Source organism: Opisthocomus hoazin, chromosome 9 (genome assembly GCF_030867145.1).
Source record: "Opisthocomus hoazin isolate bOpiHoa1 chromosome 9, bOpiHoa1.hap1, whole genome shotgun sequence".
Lineage (NCBI taxonomy): Eukaryota > Metazoa > Chordata > Aves > Opisthocomiformes > Opisthocomidae > Opisthocomus > Opisthocomus hoazin.
In genome coordinates, this window is record NC_134422.1 from 21189705 (window position 1) to 21207895 (window position 18191).

The following is an 18191-nucleotide window of genomic DNA, read 5'->3' on the forward strand; positions in this document are numbered from 1 at the left end:
ATGTTCAGACACACAGCTCTTACTTTCCAAGCACAGAGGCAACTCACTATTCTGCTACATGGATTTTACCAATTTGCTTTTATAAACTTATTTCCAGTAAGTCAACCCCACAAACACACAAGCTGCTCAAGCGGCATGTGCAATGTTTTGAGAGGCTTTTGATAAAAGATCATCAGAAGACACTAAGAACTTCAGCTTAGAAAAACAAGAATTCAAAATAATGTTAATAAACTATTCAGAAGAAGAAAGATTTCAGATGTCACAGGTGCTATGAATAAGAGAGCAGATATTTGTGACAACTGCTTTTTTCCCTGGAAGTAGAAAATCTTTTCTGGAGAGAAAAACAAAACAGAAGAGGCATAACTTCTTTCTTCTTTTAGAAACACCTGTTTTGATAATAGTTATCTACTAGACATAAGTAGAAATTCACTCTGTAATTTTTCTTTATCATGCCCGAAACTTAAAACACAGAAGAAACTAAATCAGAAAGAAAGCAATCTAAAAGAAGAATCACTGAAAACATATGCAGATCATCAGAGAGGCAACAGAAAAAATTCTGGCAGCTATCAACACTATACAAAAAAAAAGTGCTTAAGTGTAATTGGTTTCTCTTAGGAGTTAGGAAACTATCAAACTGTAACGGTAATATTCATGACCTTGGAAGCTATATTCAATGAAATCTTTGTATATGGATTAGGTATTTGCAGACAGAGCTGTTACAAAGTTGATAAAGTAAGAACACAGGGTAGAAACACCACATTTCCAAGCACAGCCTCCACAGCCAACTGTGGGCAAAGTCACAGCCAGTTCACTTCTCTTTGCACACCCATTTAGAATTCCCTCTCTCTCCTTTTTAAACCTAAGTAATTTCATAAATGTATTAGAAGACTTCAGCCTAAATTTCAAAGATAAAAGTTTAACTCAACAGATACCATTTGGCCTTAACCTTTAATAACTTCAGATGAAGAGCAACAGAACAGCCATGCTGAGTCTGACAAAAGGTCTACATAGCCCAGCATTGCTTCTCCTGCAGTGGCCACAAATGGATACCTAGGTGAAAGCCTTTTTGACAGAAACCATGGTCTTGTTAAAATGCCTCCAGTAAGTCACAGGAAGACTCCTCCCAATTTTTCTGGTAACTGGAAAATGGATCAGGCCCTCCATAGACACTATTATTATTTTAGCTCACTTCCATCAGTAAACCAGTTGTTCTCGATCGTGCTTTTATCAGAGCGCACTACACTCTTACGTGGAAAACCAGGAGAAATGGAAGGACTGTGAGCAGAAATTGTCACAAAAGGTATGACAAGAGCCTTTACAAAGAAACACAAGTGAAATGAGTGAAGCCATGAACTTCAGCTTCTGAGACACTGAAGCTAACAATTAGTTGCCTTAACTGATCAAGCCGGTCAGTAATTTTAAACATGACAGGCCACAAAAGCACATAGTTGACCTTTGTATGTGAAATCATGCTTGGGAAATCTACTTTCCAGTTGCAAGCACAAAGATTACCACAGTGAGCACAATTTAAGCCAGCAACATGAGTAATTTAAACTAATTTTTATAAAGGTGACTTCTAGTCCTTATGTTCTGAAAGATAATGTTACCAATTTGGTGTTTTTCCTGCCTCTGCAGAGACAGTCAATGCTTCTACCTTGCCCAAGCACAAAACTACCACAATCCTACCCCACTGCTTTAACAACGTTTAGATACACGCTGACCAGAAATGCTTCAGATTAGTATTGCTGCTGTAGGAAAGAACTAAAAGCTATAGAAGTAGCCCAGACAGACACCATAGCTATTTTTAGAGAACATGCAAAATACTGCAAGATAGAATCCATGCAGTTTTGCAGACACATACACATTTTTCACTGGAGAAGTGGCGAGAAGGTTTCTCCTAAAGGTGCCAGCCAAGACTTTGCACAGAAACAGCCATGGCTAGTCAGCTTCAGGAAAGTTAATAGAACTACAAGAAACTTCATCATTCAATTTCTTAATGCAAATCTAAAAACCAAATAAGCAGCAGCAGTGTAAGTTCTTACACCTCCAATATCACCCCTAGAACTGTTAAGACTGGGATGTCACAGACCACCAAAAAAAGAGAACACGAAGGAGGTAGTACCCCTGATCCCACAGGTGTTTCTTGTCAGAACTCTTTCCAGCCTCAAGAAAAGATAAGAGAAATGACACAGGTAAGCTTTCAAAGAGCACAACCGATCTTCAACACCCATAATATCCACTAATTAAAAACTCTCCCTCTTTAACCTCCACCCCTGCTCAGGATAATGAATACACTGTGTGTGAATAGTACTAAGAGCACTGCCAGGTCTGTCTACCCACTCAGAACTTCCCTTGGCCTACAGTTTTAGGTATTTATGGAAACGTACTAACATCAGCCACGCACAGATAAACAAAAATGCATCTAAAATACAGCCACGTACACAGCATTTGCTCCTTCCCCATCAATTTTGGTTTTATTTGATTATCCTAAAAAAATTAGCCTTTCAGACAAAAGCAGCTGCTCACTGACTGTTAAAACCCTCCATGCTATAGCACTAATGACATTAACTGGAGGTAAGGAGGAAGGGAAGAAAGAAATTAACTTCTCATTTAAGGACAGAAAGTACTGCCTGCCTGCCCCTCGTTCTGTTTTACCCGAAAAATTTGCACAGTCACATGTAGACTCCGTGAAAGAACAGTCAAGTCTTAAGCCACAGGTTCTGAAACCTCATTTTCTACAATCATCGATGACCTACAGAGAAAATTTTAACACATTACAGAAATATGGAACACCTTTATTAGAAAAAATAACTTAATAGGTAACTGGGCTTTTCCTCAAGTTTTCATGAAACCAATTTAGAATTTGTCAAATAATAATTTATAAATCTTACCTGCTTTTTTCTTGAAGTTGCCTTGGGCAACAGACCAGCTGACAAAACTGATGCGAACGGAGAGCAACACAGCTCAGGAAAAGGATTTGGAATTGATGGGATCTCCAAAATATTGTCATCATTCTCATCTTTCTTTTTTCTCCTATTTCAACAAAATACATAGTATCAAGCAATAATTGCAACAACTGCTGTTAAAATTGCAATATCCAAACACAATGCATGAAATACTAGAGCACTAATACTCACCATGATACTTGCTGGTTACAGCAATTAGCTTTTTTGTGCCGTTATTTTTTTTAATCAGTAGGCTGAATATATTAACATACAGTGCTCAGCACTACTGGAAAGCAATCCAAGTGTTCAGATCCGAACATAAAGTTGTTTGAATATGTGTAAGTCTTTGCAGGGTAAGAGCACAGATATATTTATATTGGCTCCTAAAGACATCAGTAAATATTTTGTTGTCCCTGTGCTCATGCCATTCCCTATGTACACATCTTACAACAGCGGATGCATGTAACTTCTTAGCAACACTTCCCCAGTACATCACAGCTGTATTTTAAACAAATGGAAACTTTTTTCCCTAGAATCAGGAGTCAAAGTGACAGGCACGACAAAACAATGCAAAGCAATACACTCTTTTCTGTTTTCAGTTACTTTTGTATTTGAATCTCCATAGCTTCATCATAGAATAAATGTCTCAGTAGTTTCTGGCTACTCAAACCTGCTTGTGTCACAAGCATCACCAAGCAGCATTTGCAAGAGTAGTCAAGACCATCACTACGGCACTTGCTGAAGGGCTCAGTTACACACTGGTGTAGAGCATGGCATTAACAACGGGGTTGTTTAGACTGCTGTGCACATCACAGCACGTGGTTTTCCCACATAAAATATTTTGTCTACTTGATTTCATGTGGAGAGCAGTACACCAAGCACCCCAAGTACCTGAGTCTGCCAGCACGTCAGATTTTTCTACATGTGCCAGCTGATGGCTCAAAGATTAATATTTAACTTTATTACCTTCATTATTATCATTCCAGTTTTCACGTGCTAACCGGTACAAAGTGTGGAAAACCATCGTAGTAAGGTAACAATGCAAAACGAAGATGCTTTACTTTCTGGGGAACCTTACCAAACATTCATTTGGAGTGACAATTAACATGAAGGAGTGAAAAATCCTGTATGCAGTCTCTTAAGACTTAATTTTTCCAAACTTCAGCCTACCAAAACTGGTCAGACCCTTCATGGAAACCCAGCTCAGAGTCTCCTTTACCAGGAACGGCGACCGGGCGCCAGGGGCGGCAGACACCGGGGGCCGCGGCAGCAGCGCGGCCGGGGGAGCGGTTCACCCCACGAACGCTGCCAGAGAGACAGCGCGACGGGAAAGCAGCGGCTCGGCCCGGCGTAACGCGGCGGGCTCGGCCGCGCAGTCCCTTTCCACCTCACACCGGGAAAGCCCAGAGAAAAAAGAAAAAAAGGGGGGGGGGGGGGGGGGGGGGGGGGGACACGGGACGGGACACGGATCCGCCGCGGAGGGAAGCGTCTGCGTGGCCGGGAAACAACTTCGGAGCTCCAGGCAGAGGCGGGCCCAGTCCCGGGCCGGGCCGCCTCGCTCCTGCCGCCTCGCCCCCTTCCCGCGCCGCCGCCACCCGGCCGCCGCGCCCCGCGCTCCCGCCCGCCGGGCGCCGGCCAGCCCCCAGACGGCGGCGGGCGGGCCCTCGAGGGAGGGGGCAGGGCTGGCGCCGCCCGCCGGGGCTCCGGCCTTACCTGTCGGGGGGCGAGGGCGGCGGGTGCTCCCCGGCGGGCCGGGGGAGCGGGCGGGGGGAGCCCGCCGCGCCGCGGGGGCCGCTTCCCTCGGGCTCGGCCGGCCGCCCTGCCCCGGGCGGCACACCGGGCAGCGGGGCGGCCATCGGCGGCGGCGACGTCCTGGCCGGTCGGCCGCCCGGGCGGGAGGCACGTCGGCGAGCGGCCCCGGCGCTGCCGGGCGTGTCGGGCGGAGGCTGCTCCCCGCTGCCGCTGCGGAGGAGGGGGGAGGCGGCGGGGAGGAGGGGGGAGGCGCCGCCCGGGCGGCGAGCGGAACCGAGCGTCTTCCCGGCACACGTGCGCGGGCGGCGGGGGCGGGCGGCCGCCGGCTCTGCGCTGCGACGGGGAGGTGGCGGGGGACGAGCCGTGCCCTCCCGGTTGCCTCTGCCACGCTGGGGCCCGGGGGGTGGGCCCTTGGTCCGGTAGGGCGAGGCGAGCGGCGGCAGGTGCGCGGGGCCGGGGCCGCGGCGTTACGCGTCCTGCTCGGGGCTTCGGCCGGGGTCTGACGGGGGGTTGGGGCGACTGAGTAGAAAGGGAGACGCCGTTTGTCTCCTCAGGAGGAGAAGCGGGGCCGCCCCGCTGAGCGGCTCCCAACAGCCCAGCGGGCCCCGGGCGCTGCCCGCCGTGTGCCTCGGCCCCTGCGCCGGAGCGGATGGGAGACGCTTCCCTGCCCGGGCCTGGCACTTGTCGAAGCTGCTGACGAGTCGTTAGCGAAGCTGCCCCATCCCTCTGCGGGGTCGGGGATTCATGGCCGTGCCTCGGGGAAGGAAGGAGGGGCAGGAGGCCCGGGACAGGCCCCTTCGCTTCGCGCCGCACCGACAGCTCGTGGGGAGCTGGGCCCAGCGCTCGCGTCCACCCCCGGCTCCGATGGCAGCGGGCAGCGGGAAGGTTTCTCCTCAGTGCCATGAGCTCCTCCACAGCATCCTGGGCCGCTGAGGAACCCAGCTCCTGCCCAGCTTTGCCGACACAAAATCCTGTGTGGCAGTTCCGTGGCCCTGCTTATCAGCATTCGTCCCACTGCAAAAGAAAAACACCGGCTCCCTGGACGAAGAACAGTTTCACAGTACCAGGCAGAGTGGGTAAAATAGTGTCAGTCAATTCGATGGAAAGTCAAATAATTAAAGCCCAGCCCCTGGTAAAAACAGCTGTGCATAGAAACCTCCTGACTGTACTTGGCATACTCAGGCAGTAATTGAGATGTCAGACTGGTGAAAATACAGAATGTTTTGGGACATGTGTGCTTTGCTGTTTCCTTGAAACCACCGATGCAATCCTCACACACAAGCCAAAATTCCAGCTCTGGAGAAGGATTTTTCTGACAGAGAAACAATACTCACAGTTTTCATTTTAGCTGAGTCACAGATGATTTTGCAGGACGTATACCTGCGATGAAACGAAGGATTCCTTGTCCTCTGAACAGCTTATTCTCTGCTATGCTGACAGCAGAGGTGCAAGTCCCAGTCGATTAACAATTCCTGTATACAGAGACTGGCACACATACCTGGAATTTTACACTGTCAGATGATTGACTGGATTTGCTCTTTGCTTGCGAACAGCTATCTTTTTATGCAATTGCACAGGTCAGACTGTTGGTTTTTTGCCTAATTGATTGACTGGCATAAATGTGGCATGTTAAACCTCACTGTCTTGAAAAGAATAGAAGGGTGAACAGCTGGTGTAGGTGTTCTACGTAGAAAACTGAGGTCGGGAAAAGATAACTTTCAAGTGGCAGTTGTATGCTGATATGAGTCAGCATTTTAAAAGTTCAGCCCTGAAAAGAAAATACGTTTTGACTTTTCACCCAGTCTTGGTGCATACAACTTGTTACATCGCTGCAACCTGCCATACATGGTATGTTTTTGTGACTTTGGCTGAGTCATGTAATTGTTTTAAAATGGCAGGCAAATAAAAAACACAATTAGAAGGAATATTAGCAAATAAATTAATCCTTCTGTGTTTCAAAATAACTTTGCTAGGATTCTAATGAGTCATGACAGCAAAAATGCCACTTGTAGGAAGGATCAATAAAAAATTTAATGCTATTATAATTTCACTTGAATGTAGTAATTTAAGGAACAAACTGATTTTAAAACTTTTTTTTTTCTACTTCTCATAGTCTGTACTGATGCTCGTTGCTTTCAGTGCTTTCTATGGGAATAACATTGCATGAGAAAAATACAGTCATTGGAAAATGGAGTTACAGAACGGCCTACCTGATTGTTCCAGTGTAGCACTGGAAACCTTACATAGTTGAGAATGTGAAACTGAAGCTTCTCCTGACTTCCTGTCAGTACTTGCAAACAACTGTAAGGATTAAAAAGATTGCCTGAGCTTGGCTAAAGATATCTGAGAGCATTTGACCTACTCTCTGTTCAAGTGTAACCTTTTTTAACTCTTTCTTTGAAAAGGTACAAACCCAGTAATCTCTGGACAATTAATAGTATCGATATTAAAAGGCAGATTTCTGCTAAGTCCTGACACCAAAATATTGTTGATCTGTGTGACTTGGCTTCCTTTTTATCATAAATACACCTAAGCTGCCTAGTCTGGTTTTTGATACTTGCTGTGCTTCTGCAGCACAGTGGTCCTTCTTCTAAGACTTACATTTCCCTAAATCTAAATTTCTGGCCATTCTTCAATCCTCAACTCAGTAGTCTTGTTTTCTCTTTTAATTTAGTCTTTGTTAGCCCTAATCAGCTCCAGGTGTTTATCAAGTAAAACCAAAAATATATATTGAGAAAACCCTCAACTGATTCAAGCTATTCAGTATGCGCCTCTCCTCCAGAAAATCAAGCTCTCCAGTTCTCAAAAGCCTGTGCGCTGTTTAGAACCACAGCACTTGATTAATATGACAAAATTATGCTTTTAATTAGGTAAACTTTCACAGTTACTACTGACAAAGTGAAGGCTTAAAAAATATGAGCTATCTGTGATTATCTCTGAAAACTGTAGAGGGTTTTTGTTGGATTTTTTTATTTCACCCTTCCACACATCCCACCTTGCTTTTATCAAGATATTTTCATTGTGGTTTTATATGTATAATGGCTTCACCGTAAAAAGCTTCACTATTATTTCTTAAAGGTGGTTACACCAAGAGGACTAATATCATACCTTTACACCATCTTCTGTCATAGCTGTGGTAGCAGATAAAAGCATTCTCTCTGCTGAAGCACTAGACTGAAGCCACAGAAGCAGCTAGCTTTTGCAGTGCAAGTTTGTAACCAGGCCTATGTCTTGTCTCCCAATACAATGTTGGCTCTACAAGCACCTCAAAATAAATTGCATCGAATATAATGATAGAAGACGACCTTAATGAAAAAAAAAAAAGTGATTTGTCCAGAAAAGAGGGCATGCCCCAAGATACAAGCCTGAATTTGTAATTTTTGTGTATTTATTATCTTAATACATTTAGAATATGTTGAACACATATTATGGTCCTGATACACCAAGCTGTGCATTCTTGCTGCTCCTTCTTGAGCACTTCAAAAGCCCATTTTTAACTTTGAAAATTGGCCCATCTGTTTGGGCAGTTCTTCATGAGAGCCAAATTTATCCAGGGAGCACAAGTAGAGATATCACTAGCTGACTTCTTGGCAGTAGTGCATAACTCTCGGAAAACTATCTGTGGCTGAATGTTTTGTGAGGACTCTTGCTATTATTATAGCTCACATTGAATGTTAAGTTTAGAATTGCTGTTAAAATGAGTATCTTTTATTGCAGATAAGGCAATGTTCCAAGGGATCAAATCAGTACCGCCAGTTCCAGTCATTTCCAAAAGCTGCTTTTCAACCTAATCTGAAACTCCCTCTATGTGCACTTACACAAACCACAGCACGGTAATACTCTGGTGCTTCCCCTGCCTTAATTGTCCTTTTCTGCACTTCCAATCAAGAAGCAGATTTGCACAGTGTGTTTTGTTGTTGTTTGGGTTGGGCTTGGGATTTTTTACCTATTGAAAAGCATGAATACTTCGGTGTACTTTGGTGAGAAACTTGAGTAGAGGGATGTATTTTATTGCTAGCTTTGACAACAGTCTTTGCTATTTCAATAGCAAGTTCTGTGATTGCCTGTGACAGCTTTGTCCTCAGCCCAGAACACCCCCCTGCTGGAATTTTGCCTTGAACTGTAACACAAGAAGAAAATTAAATTTTGTACAGGGTTTTGAGAATGATACCCTTCAAATCAATCAAATCGAGAGCTTATGATTTCTGAAAGGTCGTTGTAGCTAAAACCAAATAATTAGGTTCAGCATAGCGTTGATGACTGGGCGGCATGTAGGGCCCATGAGACACAGGTCAGACAGTGTGACATCCTGGCTTCTGCTCCCTCACACTAAGGCTGCATGAAATCAGTCATTCAGCAGCATCTATAATAAACTGTGTGTTAGGTGATGCGATCTGCACTGCCAACCTTGAACTTCTATAAGGCATAAAGTTCCTTCCTAGAGAGAACTGCAATAGGCCAGGCTGAATATTACGTATATATGGATTACAGTGGCTAGGTCTTCATTTGATGGGTCTAAATCTACTGGACTAGATGTAATCTTCCGGCTAGTTATGGATGAATGAGCCACATAATACACTGCGGCAGTTATTTGTGGAAGTGAGTTGACGAGTCTCAGGGAACTGATTTAGCAGTGCCAAACATTTGTAATGATAGTATTGTAGTGGAAGAAACATTTTTCTTTTAATGCATTTCTCTGTTCTTATTAATCCTTTGTAAATATTTGTGATAATTAATGTTTTTTTTAGTTCCTCTGAAATAACTGCTGTGAAGAGTGGACGACTTTAAACATCAGGTAAGTGATAAAATATTTAGGTAAATTAAACAGACAGTGTTTCACAGCATCAGAGTACTGCTGATACTTTTCACAGCCTTTTTTCTGGAACTCCACCTTATGCAAAGAAAATAATTTCTGACCTTATATACCTTCAGAATACTGCACACAAACATGCAATTATTATGGAGGGAAGGGTGCAGGTGACTATGCTATCTCGTACTCCTTGTGCTTATCCAGCACACAGAAGTTCCGTTTCTGTAATGTGAGTTGTTGGGAAATCAGATTCAGGATCCTTTAACACTAGTCATTTTGTAGAGTGGGAAACAAAATACAAACACTAACAAAAAAAGCCCCACACCAACAAGAAATGTAGAGCTAAAATGACTTTTCACAAACAGCCACAGCACTCGTAAGTCTCAGCTGTTGCTGAGCTGCTGCCAAGGACGCTGAAGCAATAGTACCAAAGCACACTAAGAGTCTCCATATATATGCAAAAAGGAAGGGAGATGTAGAGTTATTTTGGGTAAAAAGAAACAACATACCTGATCCGACTCAAGGCAGGCAGCATTTCACTTTTGTTATCAGAGTACAAGGCTGGTACATGAAATTTAAAGACAAAATGAATTCTGTATTTTGAAAAATTGACGTACAGAGATTTGTTTGCCTAAATGCAGGCATCTAATACCAATTTAGATACCTGTTCTACCATGCCTTCAAGAAGGCGTGGGTTTCATGTTCATTCTGTGTCACATGTGACAGCCCAGTGTGGATGTTTCAGATATCCTTGGACATTAAACATGGCACCAGACACTTGTATTTAGGTGCCTGAATTTCACTCATATTGTTTCTTTTCTGCTTCTGTAACATGCAGCTCATAACAGACTATCCATGACTTAGGAAACAAAATTAGTCTAGTAACGTCAGACACATTGCATTATGAAATTGGGTTTTGGAAGTTTTCATTAGATCTAAGGATATTTTTCTCTAATCCTGGGAATAGTAAGAAATTTAAAATGTCATTGTATGCATACCTGCATACATGTGAGACGAAGAAGAATTTTTCTCTTCCAAAATCACTAGAATAAGTTAGCCCAGATATGCACCCCTAAATTTGCACCAGCCCTGATTGAGCCAAGCAGTTTCTAAATCAATCTACCTATGCATGTGCAATTTAGAATGCCTTGAAAATGGGCTCTGAAATGGAAAGCTCTGCTTAACCTTAACGATGGAGTCATTACGTTCCTCCCCAAATGACAGAAATGCGTATCTGGAATTCCTAAGGTAGTGCCACTGTATGGTAACATATCTGCCACCATTTTAATACATCACCTGGTAGGACATTTAGTACTCTTCAGAATGAATTAGTCCCACAGGGTTTACAGAGAGAAGGGGCGTATGCTCTGTCTCAAGACTTTTTCCAAGAAATCTGTATTCAGGGAATGAGGTATTCAGTAAGGCTTTGAAAAACCAACCTACCATTCATGTTTTAAAAGCATTGTGCTGAATATTTGGAAGTTATCATATTAAATATTAAAGGTTATTAATGCAAATGTCTGTAATTCAGGAACCCTATCTAACAATGACAATCTCAGTGTTTATTATGAACCTAATTATCACAACATCAGTGCACCTAACATTTTAATGTATTTATTCCCTTCATACAGATGAGTAAATGTTTGCATCTTTGTGTGCCTGCACATGTTTAAAAATTAACACCAAGTGGGTATTCAGAGTACCTGACTTTCGACACTATACCAAGTTAGGGTGGCCATTTAACATGGAGGCATAAAACTTCCATGGAGAAAAACAGAAGACTCCAGAGGTCAACTGAGAAACACATAGGGGTGTTAGCACTGACAGCCATCCCAGAATAACTTTCTGTTTCCTCTGACTACATGGGAAACCTAGGGAGAGCTGTCTTCTGATTAAGCATCTCAGCTGTTGAAAATTAGACAATGCAATTAATTTGCTAAGTGATTTTCTCAAGATCTAATGGAATTTGTGGCTGAGTAAGGAATGCAAACTCTTGAGTCCAAAATTAGTACTCTAACAATCAGGCTGTCCTTCTTTGTAACTATAATGAAGGTTTCTTATTTCTAAAAATAAAAAAGGTAAAATGTATTAATAAATACTTCAGTACTCCTGACAAGAAGTCAGCTTTAAGTCTGGTCCAAAAGGTGATTTTCCTTTGAGCTGGAATAAAAAAGCACCTTTTCCTTTGATTTCATGTTTACTGAAGCTGTGCTCTGGAGTTGTTTAGTAGCTACTGCATTTAAAAAGTTACTTTCTTCTAATAGTCCTAATTTTACCCTGACAAATATAACAATTTCATAACACTGAATGTAAGCAACCTTCTAGTTCACTTTTGTGCGTTTATGAAGGAGACGTTACACAATACATGAACAGTAACATACAAGATAATTCCAGGCAATTGTGTTGCACACAGTGGCCCTGTAAATTCTACTTAAAAGTCAAAAAGTCTTACAAAATTTTCCCTTGGGGTGGGAGGGGAAATGAGAAAAATGCTGGCTACTGAACAAGTTCGTGAATAATTTGCACCTGACTTTAAAGAAATGTAACATCTGATTTATCTGAAGCATTTGGGAAGCAGGAGTATAAACTGAGATTACATCTAAAATTAGGAAAATTGTTGTAGCCACTCAACCCTTTTAAATTCAACCTTCAGTGTTCTCTGTCAGTTCCACAAATTTAGCTTGTACTTGTCTGAGAATTCAAAGTATGAGAAAGCAATACTTTTTTTTTTTTACATTATTTGAACTTATTTTATAAAACAATAGCAATGCACCTATCATCCAAGAACTACTGGACTAATACATTCCCTTTTCATAAAGTCCAGGCTTTTATAAATCCACACTAGACACAAAAGTTGTTATTCTTTCTCATGACTGGATTTCTGTGCTACTAGATCACTCGACATACCCATTCCACAGGAGGAATAAGCACACAGTCACATTTCTGTCAAATTAGCCACAGCACATATGTAAAGAATATGTAGCAGCTTTATGCTTCTCTACTGACTTTATGCAGGCTGTAGGAGGACAGATGATAGCTGATCTGGCAAAAGCCTACTGGTAAAAATTCAACCCATTGAAAATCTCTTAACAAATTTGAACTAACAAAGGGAGTTTGAGGATTCTCCTTCCTGTGGCAACTCTTCAAAGCCTCAAGCCCATTTTAGCATGTTGTCAAGACATGGCATCAGAGCCAATATCAAGCCTCTGACAAAGAAATCATATTAAAGCCCAAATGTTATCACTGAAGGTGATAAACGAAACTTCCTAACTGATAAATGGTACTTTGTGCAAGTGTTAGATGGTGTCTTACCTAAATTCCAATTTACATTCCGCCAGCCTGCATGGTTTTAGTTGGAGAAGTTACTTTGCACCGTAGCTGGAGGCCGCCCATTGAATATTGCATTCAGTACAAATGTAATTGTAGTTCAGCAATGAGTGAAGAGACTTAATTGTTGCATGGGCTAAGTTCCGCTTCACTGCAACTTGGATTCAGGTGAAAATGGATGTACAGTTTTAACAATGTTTTGAGTTTCTGTGGGAAGTAAGAGCCCACCATCTAGGTATGAGGCTTCCAAACATTCTACTTTCAAAGTGGCTTGAAAAGCAAGGTATATTCCAATCTCTTTTATTAGCACAGTCCCTTCAGAACAGTTCTCCTTTTGTTTATCTGAAGGGAAAAATCTACCATTAAGGGATTTGTAAAGATGTTAAAAACCCATTCCATTTTCTACAGATAGTTTGGCTGGCTCTCAAGCAAGAACGTAGGCTTCTATTATAACATATTGGGAGCTTTTAGAACCAAAGCAATTCATAATAATTTTATTCAAATTGACACATTTCTGGTTACAATGTCTTCATTATTTCTTCAGAGTTATGAAACATGAATTATATCACTATAACCACAACACTAGTCAAGGAAATCTAATTTGCCGTGAAGTCTGTTTGTACAGTCATCTCAAATGTAGCTCAAGGCATATATTTGATTATTTTCTTGTACTGTTTCTTATATTGGTGTTATTCCAAAGGCTATAGTGGTATTATAACCTCATTACATCTAATTTTAAAAAACGTTCTTACACGGCAAGCTCTAAAAATATATAGCTACATAACAAATTAGAAATAATTACATCACTAAAATCTATTAGGCGTACATTGAAGAAAGTGTATTTCAGATTATTTTATATATTTCAAATATTTTCTGTTTAAGCAGTACGTGTATTCTATCATCATAGCCAGCAGTCTAACCAATATTTTATTCAATTCAAATTAAAGCTGAATTAAATTAACACAGCATAGAATTCCTGAATCATGGGAACAGAATCATTAAAATGATTACCATAAACCAAAAAAAGACTTTTTAAAGCAAAATAAAAAGATTCTCCATAAGTATCTTTTCTCTCTTACACCTCATTTATTAAATTCTTCTAACAAGAATGAAGTGATTTATAATTTAAAAAAAAAGCTGATAGCCTCTTTTACAGCTTCTTACGATGGAAAGGCTTTTTTTTGCTCTTACTTTGCTGTCAGAAATGAAAGCCTAAGCTGTAATTATTAAAGGTCTGAATTTGCATTTTTCAGCAATCCAGAGAAATGAGAGCAGCTACTGTTATGATTGTTATCATTATAAAGTTCTTTGTCTATAGATCTTCTAACAAAGTTGTTGGTCAGCTGTTTGTTAGATGCCTTGCCAGTTATCAGTTAATCTCATTGTGGATAAAAAAGAACAGCAAATTAAAATGATAGCTTTGTATACTCACAGATGGTAAATCCTCTATAAACTAAAGCAACTGGATGCAGTGCCTAGTGCTAGAAGCTAACACAAGAAATTTGCAGAAGCTAAAAACATAGTGACAGATTTTTTTGTAAATAGCTGGTAGAATTTTGTCTCCAAACCTGGTTCTCTTTCCCCCTAGCCCTTCTTGTTGAGACAGCTGGACTAGACAACTTCTCAGAACTAAAAGCTCCCCTAAGCCAAGACCTCTCAAGTTTACTGTATTTTGAACAGCTATTTGAGGAAGAATGTGAAAGACAATAGACTCTTGATAAGACCTTGCTGGCCTGAACTACCAGGGAGAAGGACCAGTTTGAGAGAATAGAGTGCAAGATCCCTTCTGGAGTAGTGGAAGAGGGTATCTTCTCTGCCAAAAATCAGACAAGTTCAGATAGCTCTTCAGGTAACTGTGCTGATTAGGTAAAATAGAAAACCCCAGTCTTCTGTGAATGAATCTTTACAAACCTGCCTTGGAACATCTCGAAAGCCAGCTCAAGCAGACACCCACTGAAACGGCGTGTCAGGAGCTTATCTGCTAGAAGTATCTGACAGGAAAAAGTGAAAGCCAAGCAGAAGTTTACTGTTCCTAGGGAAGTTTGAAGTATGCATATTTTATTTCCAGTTTTCCCTTATGAAGTGTATTTACTTGTATTATTTTTCACTGTGATTAGATACGTGCATATCCCTAGTCTTCATGTGAAGCCAGTCTGGAAAGATGGAGTCTCTCCCGTGATAAGCCTCTGCTCTGTTTCACTCCAAGTTCTGTTGCTGCAGCAGTTACTGTGGAAGACTTCAGTGGAGGGCTACAGCTACAGACAGGCCTCTTGCCACTGGCAGCCTTTTACAGAACCTTCACCCCAGGGCTTATGCAACCAGCTGCCTGCGTTCACTGTATTACAAGGTAGAACAGGAGAGATGAAGCGAGGTACTGGGTCCTCACACTTGCTTTGGAAGTGAGGCAAGATTATATTCCTCTGCACGGGCTGTTAGGTAACCAACACCGTTGGAGTGTTTGCTTCCTTGTGCTGCACAGGATGGGAGAACAGCTGAAAGACAGTATCTGTATTTGGTGGAGGTTCCCTCACCACCTCGGCAGCTACCTCTGACAGACTGGTGGCATGGTCAGTCTTCAGAAGCTCTTGGTCCACTTTGCTGTGCTATACATGCACTGCAAGTGAGTCATGGATGTGCTAGAAGGGCCTCCCAAACACGAGAGGTGGTGTGACACCACAGTGAGGCAGGCACTGTGGAGAACTCTTCTGCGTCTGCTACACAGATGTGGACAGGGTACTCTGACCTGAAATGGTCTCCTGAACTGCTTGGCAGCAGTCATATAGAGCAGTTCAGGTATTGCCATTGCTTCCAGAGTTCAGGGAATTAATGCATTTCCAGTGTCCAGCTGCTGCATAACTAAGGGAACAGAAATAATTTAACAGGTACCAGAATTTGTTTTCATACTAGGATTCCATTTTCCAGGGAGTAACAGTGAGAATATATCAAATTGTTGACCCTTTGCAAGCAGGATTCAACATAAATTAATTGTTGTGTAAAAAACTGAATTTAATGTTTACAGTGCAATTTATCACTGAAATAGAGGCTCAATTAGAGTCTCAATGATTTACTAAAGACATTTTAAACATAATGTCCAAACAATGCTACATAAATTAAACATGATGTAATTGAGTGTAACACTAAGTGGCTCATCACTGTTGATTCATGTGGAAATCACAGAAATTCTACTGATCATTACGCACTCATTCAGTATTAATGTAGATACCATATGTGCTTCTGTACGGATTCTGCTGTTACTCAGCATTCATTAAGTTTTAGTGTACCATTAAAAAGGCATCAGAAGACCCATCTAAAAATACTGCCACAAAGGTAGTTCATTTAAAGAGAGTTAAAGAAACGTGTTTCACTTTAACATTGCAATACGAAGTAAGTTAATAATGAATTGGCAGAAATAGTTCAGGAGAAAACACTGTGTTTGATTGCAAGCCAGACTAGAAAGAGTGTTTGAACTAAAGGCAATACATTGTCCCTGTTCTAGATTTCGGGGCAGCTACCTGTGTTTGTAGACAAAAGTGCTCATCATGCATACACATGGTCTTCATTCAACTGATGCTTTAGAGTAACCTTCAGCATACTGACTAACTATAGTAAAAAGATTTTTAAAAAGGGGAGGGAGTACAAATTATGGCCATATTGCCTACTGCATTCAGTCTGGTGGATGGGGACTGAAGGGGATGAGAAAACCACAGCAGTGTTAATAACTTGCTCACAGTTCCCTGATTTTCCTGCTAGGCTGGGTGTGCATTCACTAGCAAAATGTTTTTCCAGGGGTGAACTCTAGCATATCTCAAGTATTACATTGCTGTAGCTCCTTCCGCTCAGGGGCATACTCACCATCAGAGCCAGGTATCGAGGCCCTAACCACATCCTCCCTTGTCTTCTGGGCTTGGCTCCCTGAGCTCAAGGCCAGACCATTGAAGCTGGTGACCTGGGGAAGAGCTCTTCAGACAGCTCGAGGCAGGGAAGGCTGTAGTCAGGGCTGTCCCCTTCCCAGGGAGCTGCTCTTGATCTGAGGCTCTAGTGCTTTGTCCCCACTTGAGCTACAGTTCCTGCTGCATCCATGCCTGTGTCTGGCCATGGACCTGCTGGTCTGCACCCAGAGCCACAGACTGCTCCTCCTCACTATGGATTTGTCTGGTAATCTGAACTCTTGGCTGACCATGGCTGCTGTCTCCAGGCCTGCCGTGCTCCCTCAGTCAGTGATGGCAGGACAGGGTCCTGCCCAGCATGGTCACTGTGTTACCATGCGCCGTTCTGACTTGCCATCCTTTTGGGAGCAGCAGCTCTTGGTGCTCAGATGGGAGGTAGCATGAATGTTTGCTCGGCAAGGGTTTTTTTTGTTGTTAAGCCTCTTCATTTCTCATCTCACTGTTGAAAATCTTATATATTTATGCCTTGATAACTTCCTGGGAAATTGCTAATCAATGAATTAGAAAGATTAGATGAGCTATTCTAAGCAAACATAGTAAGTTGGTAGTGGATTTCAACAGAAATGCATCACATCCTCAAGTCTTTAAACTCTTTTGTTCACTGGTCAGAGAACTGAAAAGATCATCTGTGAATCAGATAATCACATCTGTGAATAAATAGGACTTAGCAATGTTCTATTCGGCAGGATATTTAATACTTTAGAAGTGTCACACAAAATTCTCTCAAAGTCTTGATCTTGTACAGAAGATCGGTGTATCCTGCAGGTGACTTACTACGGCAAATAGCTGCAAAAGGAGACAGATTTGAAAACTAAATGTGGCTAAGAGAAAATACTCTCTTCCCAAGATATTGAGAGAAGTGAATCGTAAGGCATGCTTAGACCTACATCTTTGTTTTGACAAACCTCGATGACATCTAACAAAATGGCAAAAGTATACAATTCTCAAATGCCTACGGTACAACCCCTTACATTATGTAAAGACATGAGTGGCACAGGGACCATGAATGGGGATTGATGAGTTAATGTCTCTTTGAGAAAAATGAGAGGATAAAATTAAGCTAGCAAGTGGAAGTTCACAACAAACAAAAAGATTGTTCTTTAGATAGTGTGTCATTAAGTCAAGGAGCTCCTTGTCACACAGTACTGTCACTGCTCAAAGTTTACAGGAGTTGAAAGAATGAGAAGCTGAGTTCTTGAACAAGACGACTGAGACTATTAAATACATATAAATCACCTTCACTTAGGCATTCTCAGAGCTAAAAATTGTTGAAGGTTGAGCATACCTGGGGTAAGTGTTACTTTGTGTGTTTTCTAATCTTATGTTTTTCCCTAGGCATGAATTGTTGATCATTGTCAAAAGCCAGGTAACAGGCTAAATGAACCTTCAGTTTGACCCAGTACAGCCATT

The 18191-nt window shown here is 41.9% G+C and overlaps 1 protein-coding gene across 1 annotated transcript in view; it reads right to left on the bottom strand.

Annotated features, from left to right (window-relative positions):
- Positions 1-4816, bottom strand: part of GRB14 (growth factor receptor bound protein 14) — a 77358-nt gene extending 72542 nt beyond the window's left edge. The window contains exons 1-2 of the mRNA XM_075430650.1: positions 4659-4816; positions 2892-3033 (exon numbers count right to left, since the gene is read on the bottom strand). Of these exons, the coding sequence (XP_075286765.1) occupies positions 2892-3033; positions 4659-4801 (285 nt within the window). The 5' untranslated portion in view covers positions 4802-4816. The remainder of the gene's footprint in view (positions 1-2891; positions 3034-4658) is intronic.
- Between the last annotated feature and the right edge of the window lie 13375 nt (positions 4817-18191).